At 41.3% G+C, this 21,195-nt stretch overlaps 1 protein-coding gene and 1 pseudogene across 2 annotated transcripts in view; both read right to left on the bottom strand.

Annotated features, from left to right (window-relative positions):
* Nucleotides 1-691: 691 nt before the first annotated feature.
* LOC148738029 (uncharacterized) lies at nucleotides 692-6,387 on the bottom strand. The gene is made up of 3 exons (XM_088749375.1): nucleotides 6,354-6,387; nucleotides 3,279-6,022; nucleotides 692-2,624 (listed from the first exon to the last, which is right to left on the bottom strand). Exons 2-3 carry the CDS (start codon nucleotides 5,336-5,338, stop codon nucleotides 692-694), a joined length of 3,993 nt encoding a protein of 1,330 aa, XP_088605501.1. The 5' UTR covers nucleotides 5,339-6,022; nucleotides 6,354-6,387.
* An 8,002-nt stretch (nucleotides 6,388-14,389) lies between these two features.
* The window catches only part of LOC148738030 (uncharacterized), a 15,773-nt pseudogene continuing 8,967 nt past the window's right edge, over nucleotides 14,390-21,195 (bottom strand). The window contains exons 6-9 of the transcript XR_015997041.1: nucleotides 17,700-20,442; nucleotides 17,398-17,579; nucleotides 15,658-17,157; nucleotides 14,390-15,328 (exon numbers count right to left, since the gene is read on the bottom strand). The product of XR_015997041.1 is annotated as an uncharacterized LOC148738030 (transcript). The remainder of the gene's footprint in view (nucleotides 15,329-15,657; nucleotides 17,158-17,397; nucleotides 17,580-17,699; nucleotides 20,443-21,195) is intronic.

Below are 21,195 nucleotides of genomic sequence, written 5' to 3' on the forward strand. Positions count from 1 at the left end.
ACAGTGCCCTGCCAAACCAAACTCCCGTTTCTCCAACCAGGTTCCTGTCTCACCAGTTCTCAACTTTGCTCGTTTCCTTCGTTTCAACTTTGCTTCGTCTTCTGACAACTTTGCAGTTTTCAACTTTTACTTCTCGTAACTTGATTCGCTCAGACTTGTTATTGAATTAGTTACTATCTCTTCTTCCTTTAGCTCACAGTCTGGTAGATTCTTTGCACACTCGTTCCCCCGCAAATGGTTTTCTACCGTGAAATGGAACGACTATTCTGAATGAATTTCTCAGAAATGATACTGTGCCGAGTCTCCGTCGACTCAAATTTTTCCACGCTCTTCGCTCGTAACTTCACTTCTTCAAAAAAAAACCACACCGTACCAAACCACCCAAATCCTTAAATACACATGGACGCAAGGTGCCCGAAAAGAATGAAGAAAACTATTTGATATACACAATAAAGGTTAATTACACAACAGTTTACACAAGTGAAGAATAAAAATTACGTAACAGATACAAATAATCACGAACTACACTGATCCTAAGAGAATAAAAAAAATAATTTACATTTAATAAATAAATTCCTAACACTTCCATGACACCTCCCCCCTTAAATAGCTATTTTTTAGGGACATGGAAACACAAAAATAGTGCTTAATTAAAGATTACATTAATATACTGTAGAGCAATATGAGGTATTTACGCCCTACTAAGGGCATCTACGTTACAATTTTGCTTACCACTCTTATGTTCTATTTTTATGTCGTACTCCTGTAAGGTAATGCTCCACCTTAATAGTTTCCTACTCTTGTCGCGAACCTGATTTAACCACACAAGGGGATTGTGATCCGTTTGCAGCTTAAAAGTGCGGCCATATAAATAATAGCGAAATAGCTCTACAGCCCAAACAATTCCTAAACATTCTTTTTCTGTGGTAGACAACTTTTCCTCTCTAGGCTGTAACTTTCTACTAGCACATGCTATGGGGTGTTCCTCCCCGTCCTGATCTTTCTGACTTAAGATGGCCCCAAGACCTCTATTTGACGCATCTACTTGCAAAATGAACTCGTCATTCCAGTGTGGTGGCCTCAAAACAGGGGGAGTCTGCATTGCAACTTTCAAATCCTGAAAAGCTGATTCATGATTAGTACTCCATTGAACCTTAGAGGGATTTTTACCCTTAGTGAGGTCGGTAAGGACAGCAGCCCGTTCCGAAAAATTTGGGATAAATTTCCTATAATACCCGATTAAGCCAAGAAAAGATCTTACCTGCTTCTTAGTTTCTGGTCTGGGATATTCTTTAATGGCTTGAACCAAAGCTGTGCGGGGCTGAATTCTATCACCTCCAACTCTGTGACCAACAAAATTGACCGTTGACATCGCGATCTTACATTTGGACGGCCTAGCATTCAGTTTGCACTCTCGTAAACGTTGTAAAACCTGTTGGAGCTCAAAAAGGTGTTGGGGAAAAGATGTTGACGTGTCAACCTCGACATCATCAATGTAGGCATCTGCAAAATCTAACCCCTGCAAGACTTTCTCAGACATCATCCTCTGAAAGGATGCTGGAGCTGTTTTCATACCAAATGGCATAACTAAGAACTCATACAAGCCTTTGGTAGTAATAAATGCGGACTTTTCGATGGTAGAGGTCTCCAAGGGAATCTGCCAGTAACCTTTTGTGAGATCAATTGTACTAATGTACTTAGCAGAGGCAATCTTCTCAATCATACGTTCCATGGAGGGAATAGGATAAGCATCCATCTTTGTGACAGAATTCATTTTTCTGTAATCAACACACAGTCGTATTGTACCATCTGGTTTGGGAACAATGACAACAGGGGCCGCCCATGGACTAGTAGAATGGCGTATTATGCCCATTTCCAGCATATTTTCAATCTCTTTGTTAACCTCCTCCTCAAGTTTTTGAGGGACCTTATAAGGGGCGCACCTAATGGGTGGGGAATCACCCGTGTCGATTTTATGCACCGCTACATTGGTTAAATTTGGTTTTCCTGAAAATACATCAGAATACTCATGTAGCAAGTTTTTTACCTGTCGTCTTTGATCTTCCGTCAAATTATCAGAGATCACTACATCTTTACAAGTCTCATCGTGACCAAATGGGAAAACGTTGCTTTCGTGCGGCAGTGGCATCTCTGGGGACTCCGCCATTACTAAAGTAGCCATTTCATCACGGCTCTGCCATTTGCTAAGCAAATTAATGTGATAAGTGCGATGCTGTTTGTACATCTTGCCTGTATCAAGCTCATAATTCAATCCGTCCTCTAGTGCTCTAGTGACTTTGAAGGGTCCTTGCCATCTCATTTCTAATTTACTCCCAGGGGTGGGAAGCAAAACTAAGGCTTTGTCTCCAACTTCTAAGTGTCGTTTTGAACTATGAATATCATACAACCGTTTCTGCTTACCTTGGGCTTGCTTCAAGTTTTCTTGAACAACTTGTTGCATCGTTGCAAGTCTTCTTCGGATCTCAAGGACATGAGTTATCAGATTGTCTTCTAAAGATGATCCTTCCGACCAAGTCTCCTTGATAACGGCGAGGGGTCCTCTCACCGTATGTCCATAAAGTAATTCAAAGGGCGAGTAACCAGTGGACTCACAAGGAATCTCTCTATAAGCAAAGAGTAAGTATGGAAGATGCTTGTCCCAGGTTTGAACCCGCTCTCGAACAAACTTCCTCAGCATACTCTTTAAAGTGCCGTTGAAACGCTCCACTAACCCATTTGCCTGGGGGTGGTACACTGATGTCTTAATCTTAGTTATGCCTAATTGCTCATACAGCTGGGCCATAAGCTTACTCATGAAATTGGAGCCCTGGTCAGACACTATCTTATCGGGGATACCCACCCTAGAGAAATACTGAATCAATGCATCTGCGACCGCTTTTGAGCTCGTTGACCGTAAAGGAATGGCCTCTGGGTACCGTGTAGCATAATCTACGATTGTTAAAATGTACCTGTAACCCGTTGTTGTCCTGGGTAATTCTCCTACAATGTCGATGGCAATTTTCTTAAAGGGTTCAGTAACAATATCTACAGGCCTCAAGGGTGCCCTTTTTGACTTCAGCTTCCTGGCTACCACCTGACATTGCGGGCAAGTTGCGCAATATTTGCGAACATCAAAGCTTAGACCAGGCCAGAAAAAATGTGCGGTTATGCGTTCAACTGTCTTCTTGCTACCCATATGACCTGACAAGGGGATTGTGTGACCAACACGCAGGATTTCATTCCTATAGGATTCTGGTACTACAATTCGATCAACAAACCTTGTTCCATTATGTTCTTCGGGAAGATATTTACGGTGCATCAGGAGGTCGTTAGTGAAGAAGTACCCATCCGATTCTTGTGGTGCCATTTTGGATGATTTCTTGCGTACTTTCTCGAGAGTCACGTCTGACTTCTGATCCGCTATCAGCTGGTTTCTGTCTCTATCTAGGATGTTTACTGGAGGTTTAACTTTACTAGGTTCTATTATCAAAGTATCACTCTCAGGATTCTTCTTACTTGTCTCTTCCTGTACCATGCCCTCAAATAACCTTTGCAAATCTACTTCCTCTGGAGCTTCAGGCTTTATTTCTTTCTTCGCTAAACTCTTGACGGCGAGTGAATTTTCCCTGTCAATTAGCTCGTCTGCTTTCAATTGGGCTTCTTGTAATGCTTTCTGTCTCCTAGTCATCACGAAGGCCTCATCTCCACCAATGTCATCAGCTAGAACATTTCTCTCCCATTGGTCCAAAACATTTTGTTTCGACAGTGTTCTTCCAAAAGACGACCTGCCAAGTAAGCAATCTACGGGTAGCCTCTCCAACACTCCTACTAATTCTACGTGTTTACCTTCTTTGCTGTCAAATTCAACGTTTGCAAGTGGGACTGTAAGACGTTCTCCCGCAGCTGTTAATACTGTGATATTCTCCCCTGTGAAGGCTGTATTGTTTACATATCTTTTCTGGACTAGAGTCCTAGTACAACCAGAATCAATGACCATTTCTGCAATTTTCCCGTTTATTTTACCTCTAACATTGCAAGGAGGGAACTGAGATTGTTCTGACGTTAGGGGTGTCATACACAGGAGGTACCCCTGTGAAGGCTTCCCACGGCCCTTTCCACAGTTGAACGACATGTGACCTGGTTTACCACATTTGTAACATTTAATTTCAGGCCTCGTGGTTCTACGGGCTGGAGGGGAGGATGGTTTGGAGGGTCTTACATGGTATTGGTCTTGTTTCTGTTCAGACAATAAGTTATCCGCCTTAACATCTGGCCTCTTCTTTTTCCCAAATTTCTCATAACTAGCGGTTGACATATACTTACCATCAACAAGTGGCCCTTTCCTAGATTGAACATGTAAATTAGCAAGGTTGCCAAGTTCTTCAGCAGTTTTGGGCTTTTGCTCCTTTAACCAAGCTCTAAGCTCAGGACTTACCGCATCAAGAAGTCGCTCCATCAATACCTGTTCAATTATCTTATCCGCATCACCAGTAGCCTCGGCAACAGCCATCCAGCGGCTGAGATACCTTCGGGTTCTGTTTCCCCACTGGACGAAGTCCTCGTCGGGCTTTTTCTCTGAGGTTCGAAACCTATATCTATAGTGATCTGCGGTTAACTGGTAGGCTTTAATAATGCTTGCCTTACTCTCGTGGTAATCCTGGCATGCAGGGTCTGGGATTTCTAAATAAATAGACTTAGCCTTTTCAGTGAGCTTGGGTACTAAATTACCAACCCATTCCCCCTCGGGTAAGGATTGCGCCCTTGCAGTCATTTCAAAAATCCGGAAAAAATCATCTATATCTTCACTCTCCCTCATTTCCCTGATTTTGATAAACTTGGGCCTTTTAACCTCATTGTCACTTACCTGTTTCCTTTCAAACTCCCTTACAGCAAATTCTTCCTTTTCAGCTCTAAGGTTTCTGAGTCTCTCCTCCTCTCGTACCAAACGCCTTTCTTCTTCTTGGGCTTTTTGAGTTTCAAACTCCCTTCTCTCCCTCTCTAATTCCCTTTCAGCCTGACGCCTTTCTCTCTCCACCTCCCTTTCTAACTCCCTCATTTCTCTGTGTTCCTGACTAATTCTCTTCCGCAGTTCTAACATCTGCAGCTCACGCTCTTGTAACTGTAATTTCTGCTCAAAACTAAGACCAGTCTCCAAAGTTTCCTCCGCAAGGTTTTCTTCTGGTGCATCGAAACTCTGACCTATGCGATCTGAAGTTCTGAGTTTGCTCGCTAAAGTCTTAACACCATCCTTAGGAGAAAAATGAATACCTCGTTTGATAGCCTCAGCTCTAAGATCTTTAAGGACCCAGGAATCATAGCCGATCGCTGCAGTAGCCATATTAAATAATCGTATACTATTACCTTGCGTGTCTCCTGTTGAGCTGTTTATGTAAACTGTTAAGGAGCGATCCCACTCCTGACACCAAAATATGTGACGAATCCGCGCCACAAAGGTGGGTGCCCCCTAACACAAACAAAACACAGAACATAAACGAGTCCGAGAACACACGCCACAATACAACTAAACGTAGACCTAGAGATATTTATTATGCTAATTAAAACAATAAAGCGACTAACAATAACGATAATACAATGATCTAATTAATTTACAGGAATACGCTAACTTAAACTACAGTACACTAAAACTATCTACAAGATTATTACTATTAAGATAAAAAAAAAGGTTTTTTTTTTTTTTTTAGTTCAGTTCGGTTGGGTTTCACCTTACGCCCGCGTCCGTGTTCTTCTCTTGTCCACAAATCACCACGCTCCACCAACAAACAGTGCCCTGCCAAACCAAACTCCCGTTTCTCCAACCAGGTTCCTGTCTCACCAGTTCTCAACTTTGCTCGTTTCCTTCGTTTCAACTTTGCTTCGTCTTCTGACAACTTTGCAGTTTTCAACTTTTACTTCTCGTAACTTGATTCGCTCAGACTTGTTATTGAATTAGTTACTATCTCTTCTTCCTTTAGCTCACAGTCTGGTAGATTCTTTGCACACTCGTTCCCCCGCAAATGGTTTTCTACCGTGAAATGGAACGATTTTTCTGAATGAATTTCTCAGAAATGATACTGTGCCGAGTCTCCGTCGACTCAAATTTTTCCACGCTCTTCGCTCGTAACTCACAAACCTTCACCTCACTTCTTCAAAAAAAAACCACACCGTACCAAACCACCCAAATCCTTAAATACACATGGACGCAAGGTGCCCGAAAAGAATGAAGAAAACTATTTGATATACACAATAAAGGTTAATTACACAACAGTTTACACAAGTGAAGAATAAAAATTACGTAACAGATACAAATAATCACGAACTACACTGATCCTAAGAGAATAAAAAAAATAATTTACATTTAATAAATAAATTCCTAACACTTCCATGACACTATATTGTCTTTCACTCTTTTCCTTCCTTTTCTCTCCCAGGTCGCATGTCACGGGGCTATAAACGCAGCGATCAAACATTTGCGCATAAGTGGACGTTGTATCTTGACGAAAACAAAATATAACTGTTTTTTCCTTTAGGGAGCGTATGAAAGGGATCGCTCTCTATGCGAATAACGGTTAAGTGCCTTATAAGCCTGAGAATATGGAAATGGCGACTGTCAAATTTTTGACATATGCTTTCAGAGGAAGGAACATTCATTTTTTCTCTTTTTTCTTTGCGTCATTTCTTTCCTTGCGGTTTCTTTGTTTAAGAAAGCCCTCCATGAGTAGCGAAAGCGCTGTTCTAATTCCATTTATGCAAGAACGATCAGTTATGGCATGTAAAGTTAAGCCGATATAAAAAGTACAATTCTAATGGAAAAAAATAAATAGTTCAAATAATAACCGATGACTATTTGTCTTTTGTCGCGACAAGCTCGCACTCTGGTTGCCAGACCGGCGTTTATAGCACGAAAACAAGAAGTACCCCCCCCGGATATAAGTAAAAAATTATATGAGTCGAACATAGGTAGCCTGAAAGTTCTAGTTGACGAAAGAGAAACAAGTTGGTGATTTCAAAGCGACGCCGAAGGCCAGAGAGACAACACTTTATTCGCTCAACCCCAGTATATCTAGACAGAAACAAGACAGGTGTTTCTGAGCACTAATATTCGCTGGCTTAAAAAAAATCAGCCGGAACTAAAATAACTGAAAATGTACTCTCTTTTCAATATTTTAACGACGTTTTTAAAACAATATGGAGCAAATGCATTACAAATTTAACCAGAGAACTAGAGGCTACGTTGATGAGGCAAAGTTTCTCAATCCCGCTACCCCTCGAGTAAGGTTTCAGTCATGTCTGACTGTCGAAGTTAATCGTTAACTTAAATAAATGTGGTCCGAGATTATTTTACTAAATAGGACAAAGTTGCACATCAGTTTCAAGGTATAAGTTTTATCTGCAAGGTACGAACAACATAATAGCGTACCTGCTGAAAGACAGCTACACAACAAAAATGTAATACTTGCTCTCTCCTATTCGCGTAAACATAATTCAATGTTTTGTTGTTTTTTTCACGGTAATTTTTCCCCAGTGTTTAGCCAATTAAAATCTACTCAGCTTACACTAAACTGAAGTAACTACTTCTCAGAAAATCCTATATTTCAAGTGCCTGATAAGTGTACGTAAGTTTTTCCAATTCGTGAAACTAATACTGGCCTTACTTGTTTCGACGAAAACGCCAAACTACTCTAAGGAATAAGATTGCAAACTCTTACCTTGTAAAGTCAGCTGAATCGTTAGGGTCCTTCATTTTTCCACTTGTTTGCTGCGTCTTCTAACAACACAAGAAATTGGAATTTCCGTTACCTTTATTGAAGTATTCTTTTCTGATGGTCTATTATCTTAATATTGTCAGAAAGGATCCTTTGATCTACGGAAATTGTTTTGGTATCTAAATACAGCTGTCGCTGGAAGTGCATAGGTCGGAACTTTGTTTTACTGACAAAGGAGAGACACTGTTTAAATCAAAAAACAGAAATGTAAAAAGAATGATCTTGACCACTTAAGGGTTCCAAGGAGGCATAACTTCAAGTATTTTTTTGTGGTACTAGAAGCGTGAGTTTCCCTTGGTTCACGAAATCGAATTACAAAAATTGAGATGCGGACATGTGAAATGAGTAACGGAGGAGGAAAATGTACGGTGGTCTCCGGAACTCCCTTCACAGGTAAAAAAAAAAAAAAAAGAATTAAAGGAGGTAAAAATATTCGCCTGGCAAACCATGAATACGTGGGAATTCTTGAATAACGAGAAAAGAGTTATTCAACTGATGGACTTCTTACCATCCTCCATTCACTCAATATAGACATTTTGTTGAAAAAACGATGGAGAATTTTGACCGCCGTCGTTGAGAGTCGCCAAGAAGTCCAATTAATTTTTCCAACGTTTGAATATGATTTTAGGCCCGATTCAGACGCCGTACTGCAGCCGTACCGTATCGAATTCAACGAATTAACTGCATGCGAAGTACGGCGTCTGAGTAAATTCGGAACGGCTGAATTAATTTAGATCGGCTCGGTCAACTAATCCCGCCTGACTCAGCCGGAAAAAACGGCTGTAGACCGGCTTTGATTCAGACGCCGTGCTTCATATGAGCCGATTAAAATGCATAAATTATTTGAATGTATATTTCTGGCCGTTTTTACATGTGAGCTTGTGCAAAGGAGTGTTGCAGAAGAAAATGGCGCCTTGAAGAGCCGAGCTGATACGATGCTGACAGCGAGATATTGAATGGGCGCCCTACTCTACGCCTTTCGAACTGACACTGGTTCGACGGTCCGTCGGCTCTTTTGGAAATATGTAGTTGTCCTCTGCGTCAGAAACGTCCTTTCCCGCCTCTTTTGTGTATCGCTCGCAAAAAGCGACGCTTTTCCAGCATGGTAATCTTTGTTTTCTTCAAAAATTATAAAATAAGGCGTCGAGTTTCAAGTTTCGTTCATGATCCAGTCGCAGCATCATTTACTTTAGGGCCTAGGAAAATGAAATAAAAGTCAATCAAAATTCTAATCGTTACGTTAGTCTCAAAAGGTAGAAAACGAGAGAGATATTGAGTGATAGACAAAAAAAAGAAGTTTTGTTTCTTGATCTAATCGTTTGCTCTAGGATTCATCCTGTGGGTTGCAGCTTCTTCTCTTCTCTTCACTCGTACTGCTTGCGTGGGGTAAGAAGAACGAAAAGAGGGGGGAGGAGGTGGGGAAAGGGGAAATTCAGACTCAAAATACCTTCTTGTATTGCTCTCGCACGGAAAGATTTCTTCGTTGATCTCTATCCAAGTTTTCTATGCAAAAAGAAAAAAAAAGGAAAGAATCAGAATCAAGAGACATGAAGTGAATTAAAATGAAAAGAAATAAAGTAAAGGTCATTAATATAGATTAATGATGATATGACAGACAACTTGTGAGTAAGAAGACGAAGCTGCAATTCTTTCTCTTCCAGATCTGTAATCAAGAAGGAGAAAGGGCAATTACAACCGATTCCTAAAAATTCTCGCGTGTCGGTATTTTCATGAGTCTCTGTGGTTCAATGACTCAGCACAGGAGCGCGGAACCGAAGGTCCGAGGTTCAGAATTTTTTTTTGTCCTACACTCGTAACAAGACAAAAGAAAGATTGTGCTCTATTTCTTTACCGAGCTCAAAACTTACCATCTTTATTATTCTATTAAAAAAGCTTTTGTGTAAAGTATTATTTTTCCTAATGGAATCACTAAGCAAGCTGACGAACAAAACCCAAATGATTAATCCACTCAATAAATTATCGATGTTTGTAGACTGGGCCAGCTCCAGTTGTCTCATACTCAGATGCTTCTTGCATCTGAGCATGCATCTTCTGTAGCTTGGTCTTTTGCTGAAAACCCGAAACACACAAACACTTCAAAACCAACCTTGTGTCTGCAGCTGAGCCCCTTTTTTAAAGTTATGCCTTGAACGTGTCTGTTCGATTAACACTTTACACCCAGACGTATGTTCTCCTTACTGTTTTCCAGCTGTTTCCTAAGGTTCAGACAAGGAGAATTTGTTTCAAAATCAAGAGCTTCTTTGGTTGCTGATCATTTCCTTTATTCTTGTGACCTTAATGTGTGATGCAGGGCTGATATTGTAAGGAGAAATTAAAGACTATTCACTCCTGTGGGTTCCAAGGCTTAAGAATATTTGTCTGTTATCTTCGAGTCTACAATCACTCAATCAGCGCAGCTAACTGAGGTGATTTAGAACTCTACACTCTTTAATCCCCAAGGTATAATTCCTAATTCTTTCTTTAAGCTGCAATCAACTATGTATTTCGTAATCTGGTAGGAATGAAACGAGAATTATCTCGTACAGCATACACAGAAGTCCGTATTTGGTAACCGGAGAAATAAAATTATTGAAATCTAAGCTAATCGAGACGAGAAATCTAAACAACGATCACATTCTGATTTTCTTAGTTTTCATTTTCATGAATTAATTAATCGTTGCTGAGGTCCTTCGTGACCTCCCCCCTGATTTTTTGTTTTTGTGGCTAAAGCTTTCCCCCGTGGTCCTCCCCCCTCCTACGAATCGATTTGTTACGCAAAAATACGGTGAGGTCTTCCAAAGCTAAGAAATTACGCTGCCGGCTGATATTTCAAGTGAGGAACCTCAGAAGTGCTCGCTATCCCTTTACCACGGGCTCGTCGCCCGAAAAACTCAGCCGAGGATCGCCGCTTTTTCATCCGGCGAATTTCGCCGGCAGTTGACGCTTAGCAACAACCCTGCTCTGTACAAAATGAATTACTTCTACAGAACTGGTTTCGAATCGCACAACTCAACAATGGGACTACGACTATCTCACCTGAATTCCTCGAAATAGATCCAGAATCAGAATTGCAAAGTCGCTCTTGATTCGTTCGCGGACTTCCTTTTCCTACAATGTATGGAAAGATACAAATAGTTTAAATGATATTAACTACCCGGGGAAGAAAAGCTATTCTTACCTGATTCATGAAGGAATCTCTCGTCTCTGCAATCTTTGCTCGGTGAGCGGTGATTTCTGAACAGAGATATATAAATATAAAGAACAAAAATTGAACAGTACTTTTTCGAATAACAAACCAGCAAGAAAGCAAACGGGCTAACAAACTGTTGGCTCAAATCAGCTACAATTTCATTTCGCGAAATTTACAGAGAATTTTTTTTCAAGCCCAAATTGCACATTATCTTCGTATTTCCAGAGTGAGTATTTACTGTCGTCTAAGAATATAATAATTTAAGAATACAATAACCTACGATATGAAATTTAGACTATATTTCTTCATCTTCACATCTTCAGAATCGGATTGTTGCAGAAGTCCGGCAAAGTTCCGAGGGTACATATCAAGCAGTTGCTCATGGCTTCGGTCCGATAACTGACAGTCAACATTCACGACGGGAGCAGAACTGTTAGCTTAAAGGACGTAAAGTCAGCAGAGTGACAGTAACTCTCCAAAAAGAAACCACAACTTTGAGTTTAAATTTACACGACATGTTTCGACATTCTCATGTCATCTTCAGTTGCAGATGAGCTTTTAACGGTTGTACATTTGAATTTATATTAAGGTACTTTACAAATTAAGTGTCAGGGCTTACGTTACAATCTGAATATTAAATACGCGAAAAATGTAAATAGCGCGCGCTTGACTAGATCAAAAAATAGTACTACTACTACTAATAATAATAATGATAATAATAATAATGATAAAATAAACGACCAAGGAACAACATAATTAAAAGGAAAGACACAATTCTAGATGCTTCAATTGTGATTAAGAATGGACTTTTCCCACTTAATATGCAATGCCTCTTTGATCTTAAGCTGGTATTTTGAAGCGGCAGAATCTAAGAAAAATAATCCTTCTCCTACTAGGCAGAACGCCTCTTCTAACTCCGGTAAACCTTCTTCGCACTATTATAAACTTCCCTATGTTGGTCGGTTTTCAAACATCGCTGAGACTAAGTTAAGACAACTACTCAAACGTTATTGTAGAACTGATTTAGATGTTAAGTTAGCCTTCAGTACGTTTAAACTCAGAAACATATTCACTGTGAAAGATTCAGTACCGCTAGGTCTACGTTCGTGTGTCGCTTATAAACTTTCGTGTGCTGGTTGTAATGTCACTTATAGTGGTGAGACCACTCGCCACATTTGTACACGAGTTCGTGAGTACCTCTTGTCGGACAAAACTTCACATATTTACAAGCACCTGCAATCATCAAGGGCCTGTCTTGACTCCTATCATACTGAATATTTCACGATCTTAGATTCTGTGCGGGAGGTCCAGGGTTCCAGCCCCGTCCGGACCAACACTCAAGGTGTTTAAATTATTGATAGGAATATAACATCAAGAAATGGCTAGATATTCTAGTCTTTCTATAACATCAAGAAATGGTTAGATATTCTAGTCTTCTCGGAAAGAGACGAGTAAATGGAGGTCCTGTCTCTTGCAGGGTTAGGGGTAGGAGACGTTAATTTCCAACACACGAGATTACTATGTGATGGATTTCCTTCCCTGGAGTGGGTGAGGTCGGTTAATAGCAAGTCCACATCAGATGTTTTGCTGCCACCACTGACCTACTCTAACAACTAAAACCTACTTACTTACCTACCCTTCGAAAAGAAGTGGCAATTTACCGTTAATTACGAAGGAATCAGCATTAAGCACAAGGGAAGGCAATATAATCACATAAAAAAAAAAAACCGATCGCATATACAAAATGGCAGTGGAAGCAGTAAGTTATTATTTACAACCTTCACCAAAAGAGCAACAAGGATAGTTCTTCGATAATGGCTTAGAAGCAAAAGTATTGAGCTAATTCCAAGCGATATTTAGCGGCACTCTAGTTTCATGACATGATTGACACGAAGGAAAATACACTGCACTGATTCAAGCAAGCATATCCCAGTGCTGTGATCTGATTGGTGCTATTCGACGTTTTACAACTTAACAATTGGTTCATGATTTAGCGTGCTCCATAACTCGATCGTGCATAGCTGAAAGCATAAACCAATTGTTTTAGAACATAGCCGGTGGAATTGTGCATCAAAATCCGACGCGAAAAATGCCGGGACAACAATATCAGTTGAACCGAATCGTGACGGCGCTGATGCTGGGTCTCCTTTTCCTTTGTTTTTCTCTTTTTCTGCCTCATTTAAGAACTCTAGCCCAAGGGAAACAGTCGAAACATTGTCTTCGTTTTCGGACTAGTAGGCCGAGTTTCTGTTTGCATTCGTTATTGTCGCGAAATATATTATATTTCCCCTTGCTAACAATGGCCGCTCGCGCGAAAAAAAAATTTCCGGCGAAGTCGGATTTGCTGACACTATCAGCGTGCACTATCGGGATTTTGAGCACGCTTACGTATAATGAGTTTGATTGCGCGACTCTGCTAGCTATGTTCTAACAATAATTAAAGCAAGAAAAGCACGCAAGTAATTTTGTCCTTGCCTTAAACTTCAATAAATTCAACGCATGGAAAATCATTTTCATGAAGATTATGCAATGAAGACTTGAGTTACAACGTATGTGAATTTGGAAACTATATCACAAAAATTGGAAAAATCACGTGATTTTGCCAAGATCATCGTGACTTGTTTGAGGATTTCGTTTGTCATGAATTCAGTCGACGAGAAAGTACGAGAAGGACTGTCTAGTGTCACGATTGACCCGAATTGCACAAGTTTTTCTTAACCTAGCTCTGTGATTGGTCCAGAAAACTCCCAACACTATCCCAACCAATCAGTTGCAAAACTAAAACCAACTAAGGCTTGATTGCCAGCGCATGGCTGGTTTAACTTTGAGTTTTCATTGGCTCTTTTTGCTATTTCCTTTTTTCTGATTGGTTGTTTTCAGTGGTCGTGGGTACTTTGGTTTTGCATTTACGAAACACAATCAAAAACTACACTAGTGCTCTAAGTTAGCCCTGATTTAGTTACTTTTCTTACTTAAACATGTGAGAGAACTAAATAAAATAGGAGGAGAAGAGAAAATAAAAGTTATCTGATGAAATACTGATTTTATGAGTTTAACTTCTCTGATAATTGTCTTCACCTCTTTTGTGTGTGTGTCCAAGGGATCCAATTTGATTTACGCATGTTCCCAAATACTTGATACACTCATGGATAAGATTTTAGCATTCATCGACAAGATCTAGGCATTCATACGACAAAGGTTGGGTCGTTTGGGGTGACCCTCTCGGTTCTCCCCCATCCTAGCATCAGCACTGCACTAATGAGGCCCAGAAGGCCGAAACAGTACTGTCTGCAGTTAGATATATATATATTCCATTCAAGGTTGCTGCTCGCATGTTGCCAGAGACCTTTTTACATTTTGCTATTGACTTTCCCTACCATTCCAACAAAATGTCTAACGCTTTGTCTCCTTTCTTCACAGTCAAACGTTACTTTATTGTACTCATGCAATAGGTAAACAATCCAATAAAGGGACAAAATATAACCATTTGGCTCCTACTTCCTCGCAATTTCTTAGCTTCTTTCGATACTTTGTAGGATACCCAATTTTGAAACTGATTAGTCACAAAATTAACAAAAAAAAAACTCGCGTTTTGCCTTCGAACGATTAGTTCAAACAGCATCCTAAAAATACAATGAAATGCTTCTACAAAAAGACACAATTTATCACATTTAAACGTAAAGGAGAAATCTCACTAACCCCACGAATAACTTCTGGCCACAAAGGTCAAAATCCTTTATCTTCCCGGAAATTAAAATAACTTTGTTAAGCAATTACCAGAAAAAATCCTCGAACCATTGATCACAATTTCCTTCTGACATAAACTAAGATAATCGGGCAATGGGGACAACTGAGTACTCTCCAAGTTCAATGGAAATTCTTTATACATGTATATGACTGTAATAGCCTTACATAACCCATGAGCAAAGACCTGTAAGTAAACGCTGGCAACCTTTCAAGACGTTTTAACTTCGAAGTAAAATGTTACGCACGAAATCCTGTTCATAGATTACTACTTGATTTATGTTAGATGAAAAAATATTACTTTTTGAATGGCTAGTCGTGCTAACTTCAAAACCTTCTCGTTTAAAAAGATATGTATAGAAATTAGTTTGAGCAAGACATAAAAGGTCAAAACACTTAAAAGTCTCCATTTGAGTGTCCAAAGTTCTACGTGCTCGTAACAGCAGTTCAACTTTTTGAGTTAATGGAGGACCATGATGGCACTTGTTGAATTTGACGTTGGCCGTCTTTGGTTGTCCCTGCTTTGCAAAGTAGATTCTTGATGTCATCAGTATCTTACTGGTTTCAGCTCCAAATATCAACATTTGTAGGTAACTACAAACTCTCCGGATTCCAATGCTCACTGCCTAAGCTGTTAAATAAAAGAATCTAAATTTAGAAAAGATCGTTGAGTTGCCATAAAATTTTTCCTAAGACATGAAAAGATACACTGCACAACAAGATTTTCATAGAAGATATTTCCTTTTTTCGCTCCTATCATCTTTCTTCGAGATTGCTGTCATCTTAGGTTTGTCCACTCGATTGTATCGCATCTCAAATAGCTGGGGCAAAAAGATAAACTTTTAACCCGATTAGAAGCAAAACAACAGCAAAAGTATCATTGCTGAAATATAAAAAAAAAAGTATTATTTAAAGCCACTTTCTACTTTTTAGAGTAAAAATTATAAACAGATTAGTTACTTGCTTCAGCGTCTAAACATCGTTGAAATCCAAGCTGATGTCATCACCAATGAGTACAAATGGTGCCCAGTACTTCACCTCCTTGAACTTTTCAATTTCTCTCATACACTTCATGGCGTGATTGAGAGCTTCACTTGCCTTCTTTCCTTTAGCAAGCGCATCGTAGAAGAAACTCATGAACTCCAGGGTTCCCTCGTCATCAATCGCCCACAAGGTTGCCACAACAGATCTAGCACCAGCACCCAAGAGTGCTCGCGCCATGCCTACCACACCCTCAGCCATAACCTCCCCACGAGCAGTGTGACAGCAACTTAATACAACAAGTCGTGCTCGCAGCCCGGATTCTAGCACATCTTTCATCGTCATGAGGTAGTCTTCCTCTTGAGGTTGTGAGTTTTCTCTTCTGGTGTTTGGTGCCAGAAACACTTCTCCAGTTTCCATTTTACCATGCGCTGCAATGTGTACTAAAGCCACCGATGACAGTCGTTTTAACACTTCATCTTTTTTTGCCATTTCTCCAGTGAGAGGGGTGATACTGAGGATACGTCCGATCATCTCCACTTCTCTCCGTGCTCCTGGAAGTTGCAGCAGACTTCTTCCCTGATAGGTAATATCTTTGAAACATGGGTCTCCAACAAGCAATGCACCAGTCGTCATATGGAATTGAGCTGGGCAATCATGAATCAATTGCAAGGTCGTCAAGGACGGAAGCACACGAATTCTGAAAGAATCACTTAGATATGTTGAATTCGAGTCCTCCAATGCTGGATAAGGTACAAGGCAAAATGGCCCCTCAGGAACAAATGTAAGCTCTTTGCCTTCGATCAAATCAGCAATGGGGGTAACGATGATTTCATAAAGCTTCTGTAAAGCCCTTAATTTCGAGTACCACACATTAATTGGCATTGCGTCGTCCGCCACTTCCTCCCGTTTCGGCGAATCAAGCAAAGGGTTACTGCATTTAACAGCTTCTCTTGTACCAATCTCCTCCAGGGCGATTTTGTTCAGGTGCTCAATAAAAAACTCCAAATCATGCTCATACATGAAATTATTTACATGTACCTTTCTCATCTGGATATTATCGTTGCTGAGGATTACCCAGAAGTAAACGTAAGGACCATTTATAGCCATGAAAACTGTGCTCGATGGAACACAACTCAGAGAAACGCATGAGGTGCTATTCGTTAAAAAATCACCAGGCTGATATCTTGTGTCGATGAGATCCCTCAGAGATTGAGCACGTCCTTTTTCTGCGGCAAGAAGAGCCTTCACGACGTTACCTTGCTTTAGATTTGTACGCCACAAACTTTTGTACGCCGTTTGGTGCTGATTACGATAGCAAATCTTCCACTGATCGTTTAGTTGAAGACTGGCCCTTATATCATCATACACCTCTACGCTCGACTGAAAGTAAATAAACGCCTTCAAGAGGTTTCCTAAGTACTCAAAACTTGTGCCAAGAGAACAGAGTGAGCACGCCTCTCCAACCTTGTCTCCTACCTCTTTGGCAATTTCTAGGTGACGTTCAGCACACTCGATTGTTGCTTTAAACTCTCCTCGACTTAGACGAATGTTGCTAAGAAGGCAATAGCTTTTTCCCTCTCCCGCCTTGTCTCCCAACTCTTTAGCAATTTCTAGATGACGTTGATGGTACTCGAGAGCTGTTTTGAGCTGTCCTAGACCTCGATAACAGATGCCAAGATAGCCATAACTCTTTCCCTCTCCTGCCTTGTCTCCCACTTCTTTAGCAATTTCTAGATAACGTTGATGGCACCCGATTGCTGTTTTGAACTGTCCTAGACCGCAATAAGCGCAGCCGAGACTACCATAACTCCTTCCCTCTCCTGCCTTGTCTCCCACTTCTTTAGCAATTTCTAGATGACGTTGATGGTACCCGATTGCTGTTTTGAACTGTCCTAGACCTTGATAAGCGCAGCCGAGATTGCAGTTACAACTACCCTCTCCGGCCCTGTCTCCCACTTCTTTAGCAATTTCTAGATGACGTTGATGGTACCCGATTGCTGTTTTGAACTGTCCTAGACCTTCATAAGCGCAGCCGAGATTAGCATAACTTTTTCCCTCTCCGGCCTTGTCTCCCACTTCTTTAGCAATTTCTAGATGACGTTGATGGTACCCGATTGCTGTTTTGAACTGTCCTAGACTGTCATAAGCGCAGCCGAGATTGGCATAACTTTTTCCCTCTCCGGCCTTGTCTCCCACTTCTTTAGCAATTTCTAGATGACGTTGATGGTACCCGATTGCTGTTTTGAACTGTCCTAGACTGCGATAAGCGCAGCCGAGATTGCCATAACTTTTTCCCTCTCCGGCCTTGTCTCCCATTTCTTTAGCAATTTCTAGATGACGTTGATGGCACCCGATTGCTGTTTTGAACTGTCCTAGACTGCGATAAGCGCAGCCGAGATTACCATAACTTTTTCCCTCTCCGGCCTTGTTTCCCACTTCTTTAGCAATTTCTAGATGACGTTGATGGTACCTGATTGCTAATTTGAACTGTCCTAGACCTTGATAAGCGCAGCCGAGATTGCAATTACTAGTACCCTCTCCGGCCTTGTCTCCCACTTCTTTAGCAATTTCTAGATGACGTTGATGGTACCCGATTGCTGTTTTGAACTGTCCTAGACTGTCCTAAGCGAAGCCGAGACTGGCATAACTTTCTCCCTCTCCGGCCCTGTCTCCCACTTCTTTAGCAATTTCTAAATGACGTTGATGGTACCCGATTGCTGTTTTGAACCGTCCTAGACTGCCATAACCGCAGCCGAGATTAGCATAACTTTTTCCCTCTCCGGCCTTGTCTCCCACTTCTTTAGCAATTTCTAGATGACGTTGATGGTACCCGATTGCTGTTTTGAACTGTCCTAGACTGCGATAAGCGCAGCCGAGATTACCATAACTTTTTCCCTCTCCGGCCTTGTTTCCTACTTCTTTAGCAATTTCTAGATGACGTTGATGGTACCTGATTGCTGTTTTGAACTGTCCTAGACCTTGATAAGCGCAGCCGAGATTGCAATTACTAGTACCCTCTCCGGCCTTGTCTCCCACTTCTTTAGCAATTTCTAGATGACGTTGATGGTACCCGATTGCTGTTTTGAACTGTCCTATACTGTCATAAGCGTAGCCGAGATTGGCATAACTTCCTCCCTCTCCGGCCCTGTCTCCCACTTCTTTAGCAATTTCTAGATGACGTTGATGGTACCCGATTGCTGTTTTGAACCGTCCTAGACTGCCATAACCGCAGCCGAGATTACCATAACTTTTTCCCTCTCCGGCCTTGTCTCCCACTTCTTTAGCAATTTCTAGATGACGTTGATGGTACCCGATTGCTGTTTTGAACTGTCCTAGACCTTGATAAGCGCAGCCGAGATTGCAATTACTAGTACCCTCTCCGGCCTTGTCTCCCACTTCTTTAGCAATTTCTAGATGACGTTGATGGTACCCGATTGCTGTTTTGAACTGTCCTAGACTGTCATAAGCGCAGCCGAGACTGGCATAACTTTCTCCCTCTCCGGCCCTGTCTCCCACTTCTTTAGCAATTTCTAAATGACGTTGATGGTACCCGATTGCTGTTTTGAACTGTCCTAGACTGCCATAACCGCAGCCGAGATTAGCATAACTTTTTCCCTCTCCGGCCTTGTCTCCCACTTCTTTAGCAATTTCTAGATGACGTTGATGGTACCCGATTGCTGTTTTGAACTGTCCTAGACTGCGATAAGCGCAGCCGAGATTACCATAACTTTTTCCCTCTCCGGCCTTGTTTCCCACTTCTTTAGCAATTTCTAGATGACGTTGATGGTACCTGATTGCTGTTTTGAACTGTCCTAGACCTTGATAAGCTCAGCCGAGATTGCAATTACTAGTACCCTCTCCGGCCTTGTCTCCCACTTCTTTAGCAATTTCTAGATGACGTTGATGGTACCCGATTGCTGTTTTGAACTGTCCTAGACTGTCATAAGCGTAGCCGAGATTGGCATAACTTCCTCCCTCTCCGGCCCTGTCTCCCACTTCTTTAGCAATTTCTAGATGACGTTGATGGTACCCTATTGCTGTTTTGAACCGTCCTAGACTGCCATAACCGCAGCCGAGATTACCATAACTTTTTCCCTCTCCGGCCTTGTCTCCCACTTCTTTAGCAATTTCTAGATGACGTTGATGGTACCCGATTGCTGTTTTGAACTGTCCTAGACCTTGATAAGCGCAGCCGAGATTCCAATTACTAGTACCCTCTCCGGCCTTGTCTCCCACTTCTTTAGCAATTTCTAGATGACGTTGATGGTACCCGATTGCTGTTTTGAACTGTCCTAGACTGTCATAAGCGCAGCCGAGATTGGCATAACTTCCTCCCTCTCCGGCCCTGTCTCCCACTTCTTTAGCAATTTCTAGATGACGTTGATGGTACCCGATTGCTGTTTTGCACTGTCCTAGACCTTGATAAGCGCAGCCGAGATTGCCATAACTTCTTCCCTCTGCGGCCTTGTCTCCCACTTCTTTAGCAATTTCTAGATGACGTTGATGGTACCCGATTGCTGTTTTGAACTGTCCTAGACCTTGATAAGCGCAGCCGAGATTGCCATAACTTCCTCCCTCTGCGGCCTTGTCTCCCACTTCTTTAGCAATTTCTAGATGACGTTGATGGTACCCGATTGCTGTTTTGAACTGCCGTAGACCTTGATAAGTGCAGCCGAGACTGGCATAATAGTTTCCCATAACCTTTGATTTAGCATTGGATTTCCTCAATAACTGAATCAGGCGTTCGCTATTGTTGTCAATCTTTAAACGTGTCAAGGATAGATAACTTGTAAATGGATGTGCAAACAAGTGGTGGAAATGCGTTGTTCATTAGTTTAGGATCCTACATAGATCCTAAAAAAATGGAGTCCTAACCAGAACTTGGGTTTCTTTTAGAGTTTTGGTCTTTTTTGTTATCTTAGAGTGAACTAACCAGCTCTCAGGTGCAAATATTTGTTTAGTTCTTTGTGTCAAGGTGAAGCTTGTCTAGAGACACAAATTAGGGGCCTTCAGCTCAAAATTTGTTAATGACTTTTTAAAATGAATTTATTTTAAAGTGAATTTTGTGCAATAATTGAAAGAGCCCTTTGGGAATGCTTTAGCTCCTAATAACTACTTAGTGCGACCTCAGCCTGGGAGGCCCTACCAGGGGTGTAAACCGACACCCCCGCCGGCATAGTTCTTAGAGTCACTGGGACGCACAAGCCACTCAGCCACGACATGGCAACAGTCCCAGTGAGTAGGACTTGGCGCAGGACTGTAGAGAAGGGATTCAGGGGGCTCAATTACAGCTGAAGCACAACTGAAAAACTGGCTAAGGATAGGCGGGGCTGGAAGGATTTCGTTGCTGCCCTATGTGCCACACAGGCATGATGGGCAGTAAGTAAGTAAGTCTGTAAGAGCAGTCCCGTCGATTTTGCTTGAGACACAGATTTCGCTCATTTCTTGTGTATTGTGTTCTTGTGTACGTATAATAAAATCACAATCCGTTTGATCGGATCTGTTTTATTTTTC

This window comes from Stylophora pistillata, chromosome 2 (assembly GCF_964205215.1).
Source record: "Stylophora pistillata chromosome 2, jaStyPist1.2, whole genome shotgun sequence".
NCBI lineage: Eukaryota > Metazoa > Cnidaria > Anthozoa > Scleractinia > Pocilloporidae > Stylophora > Stylophora pistillata.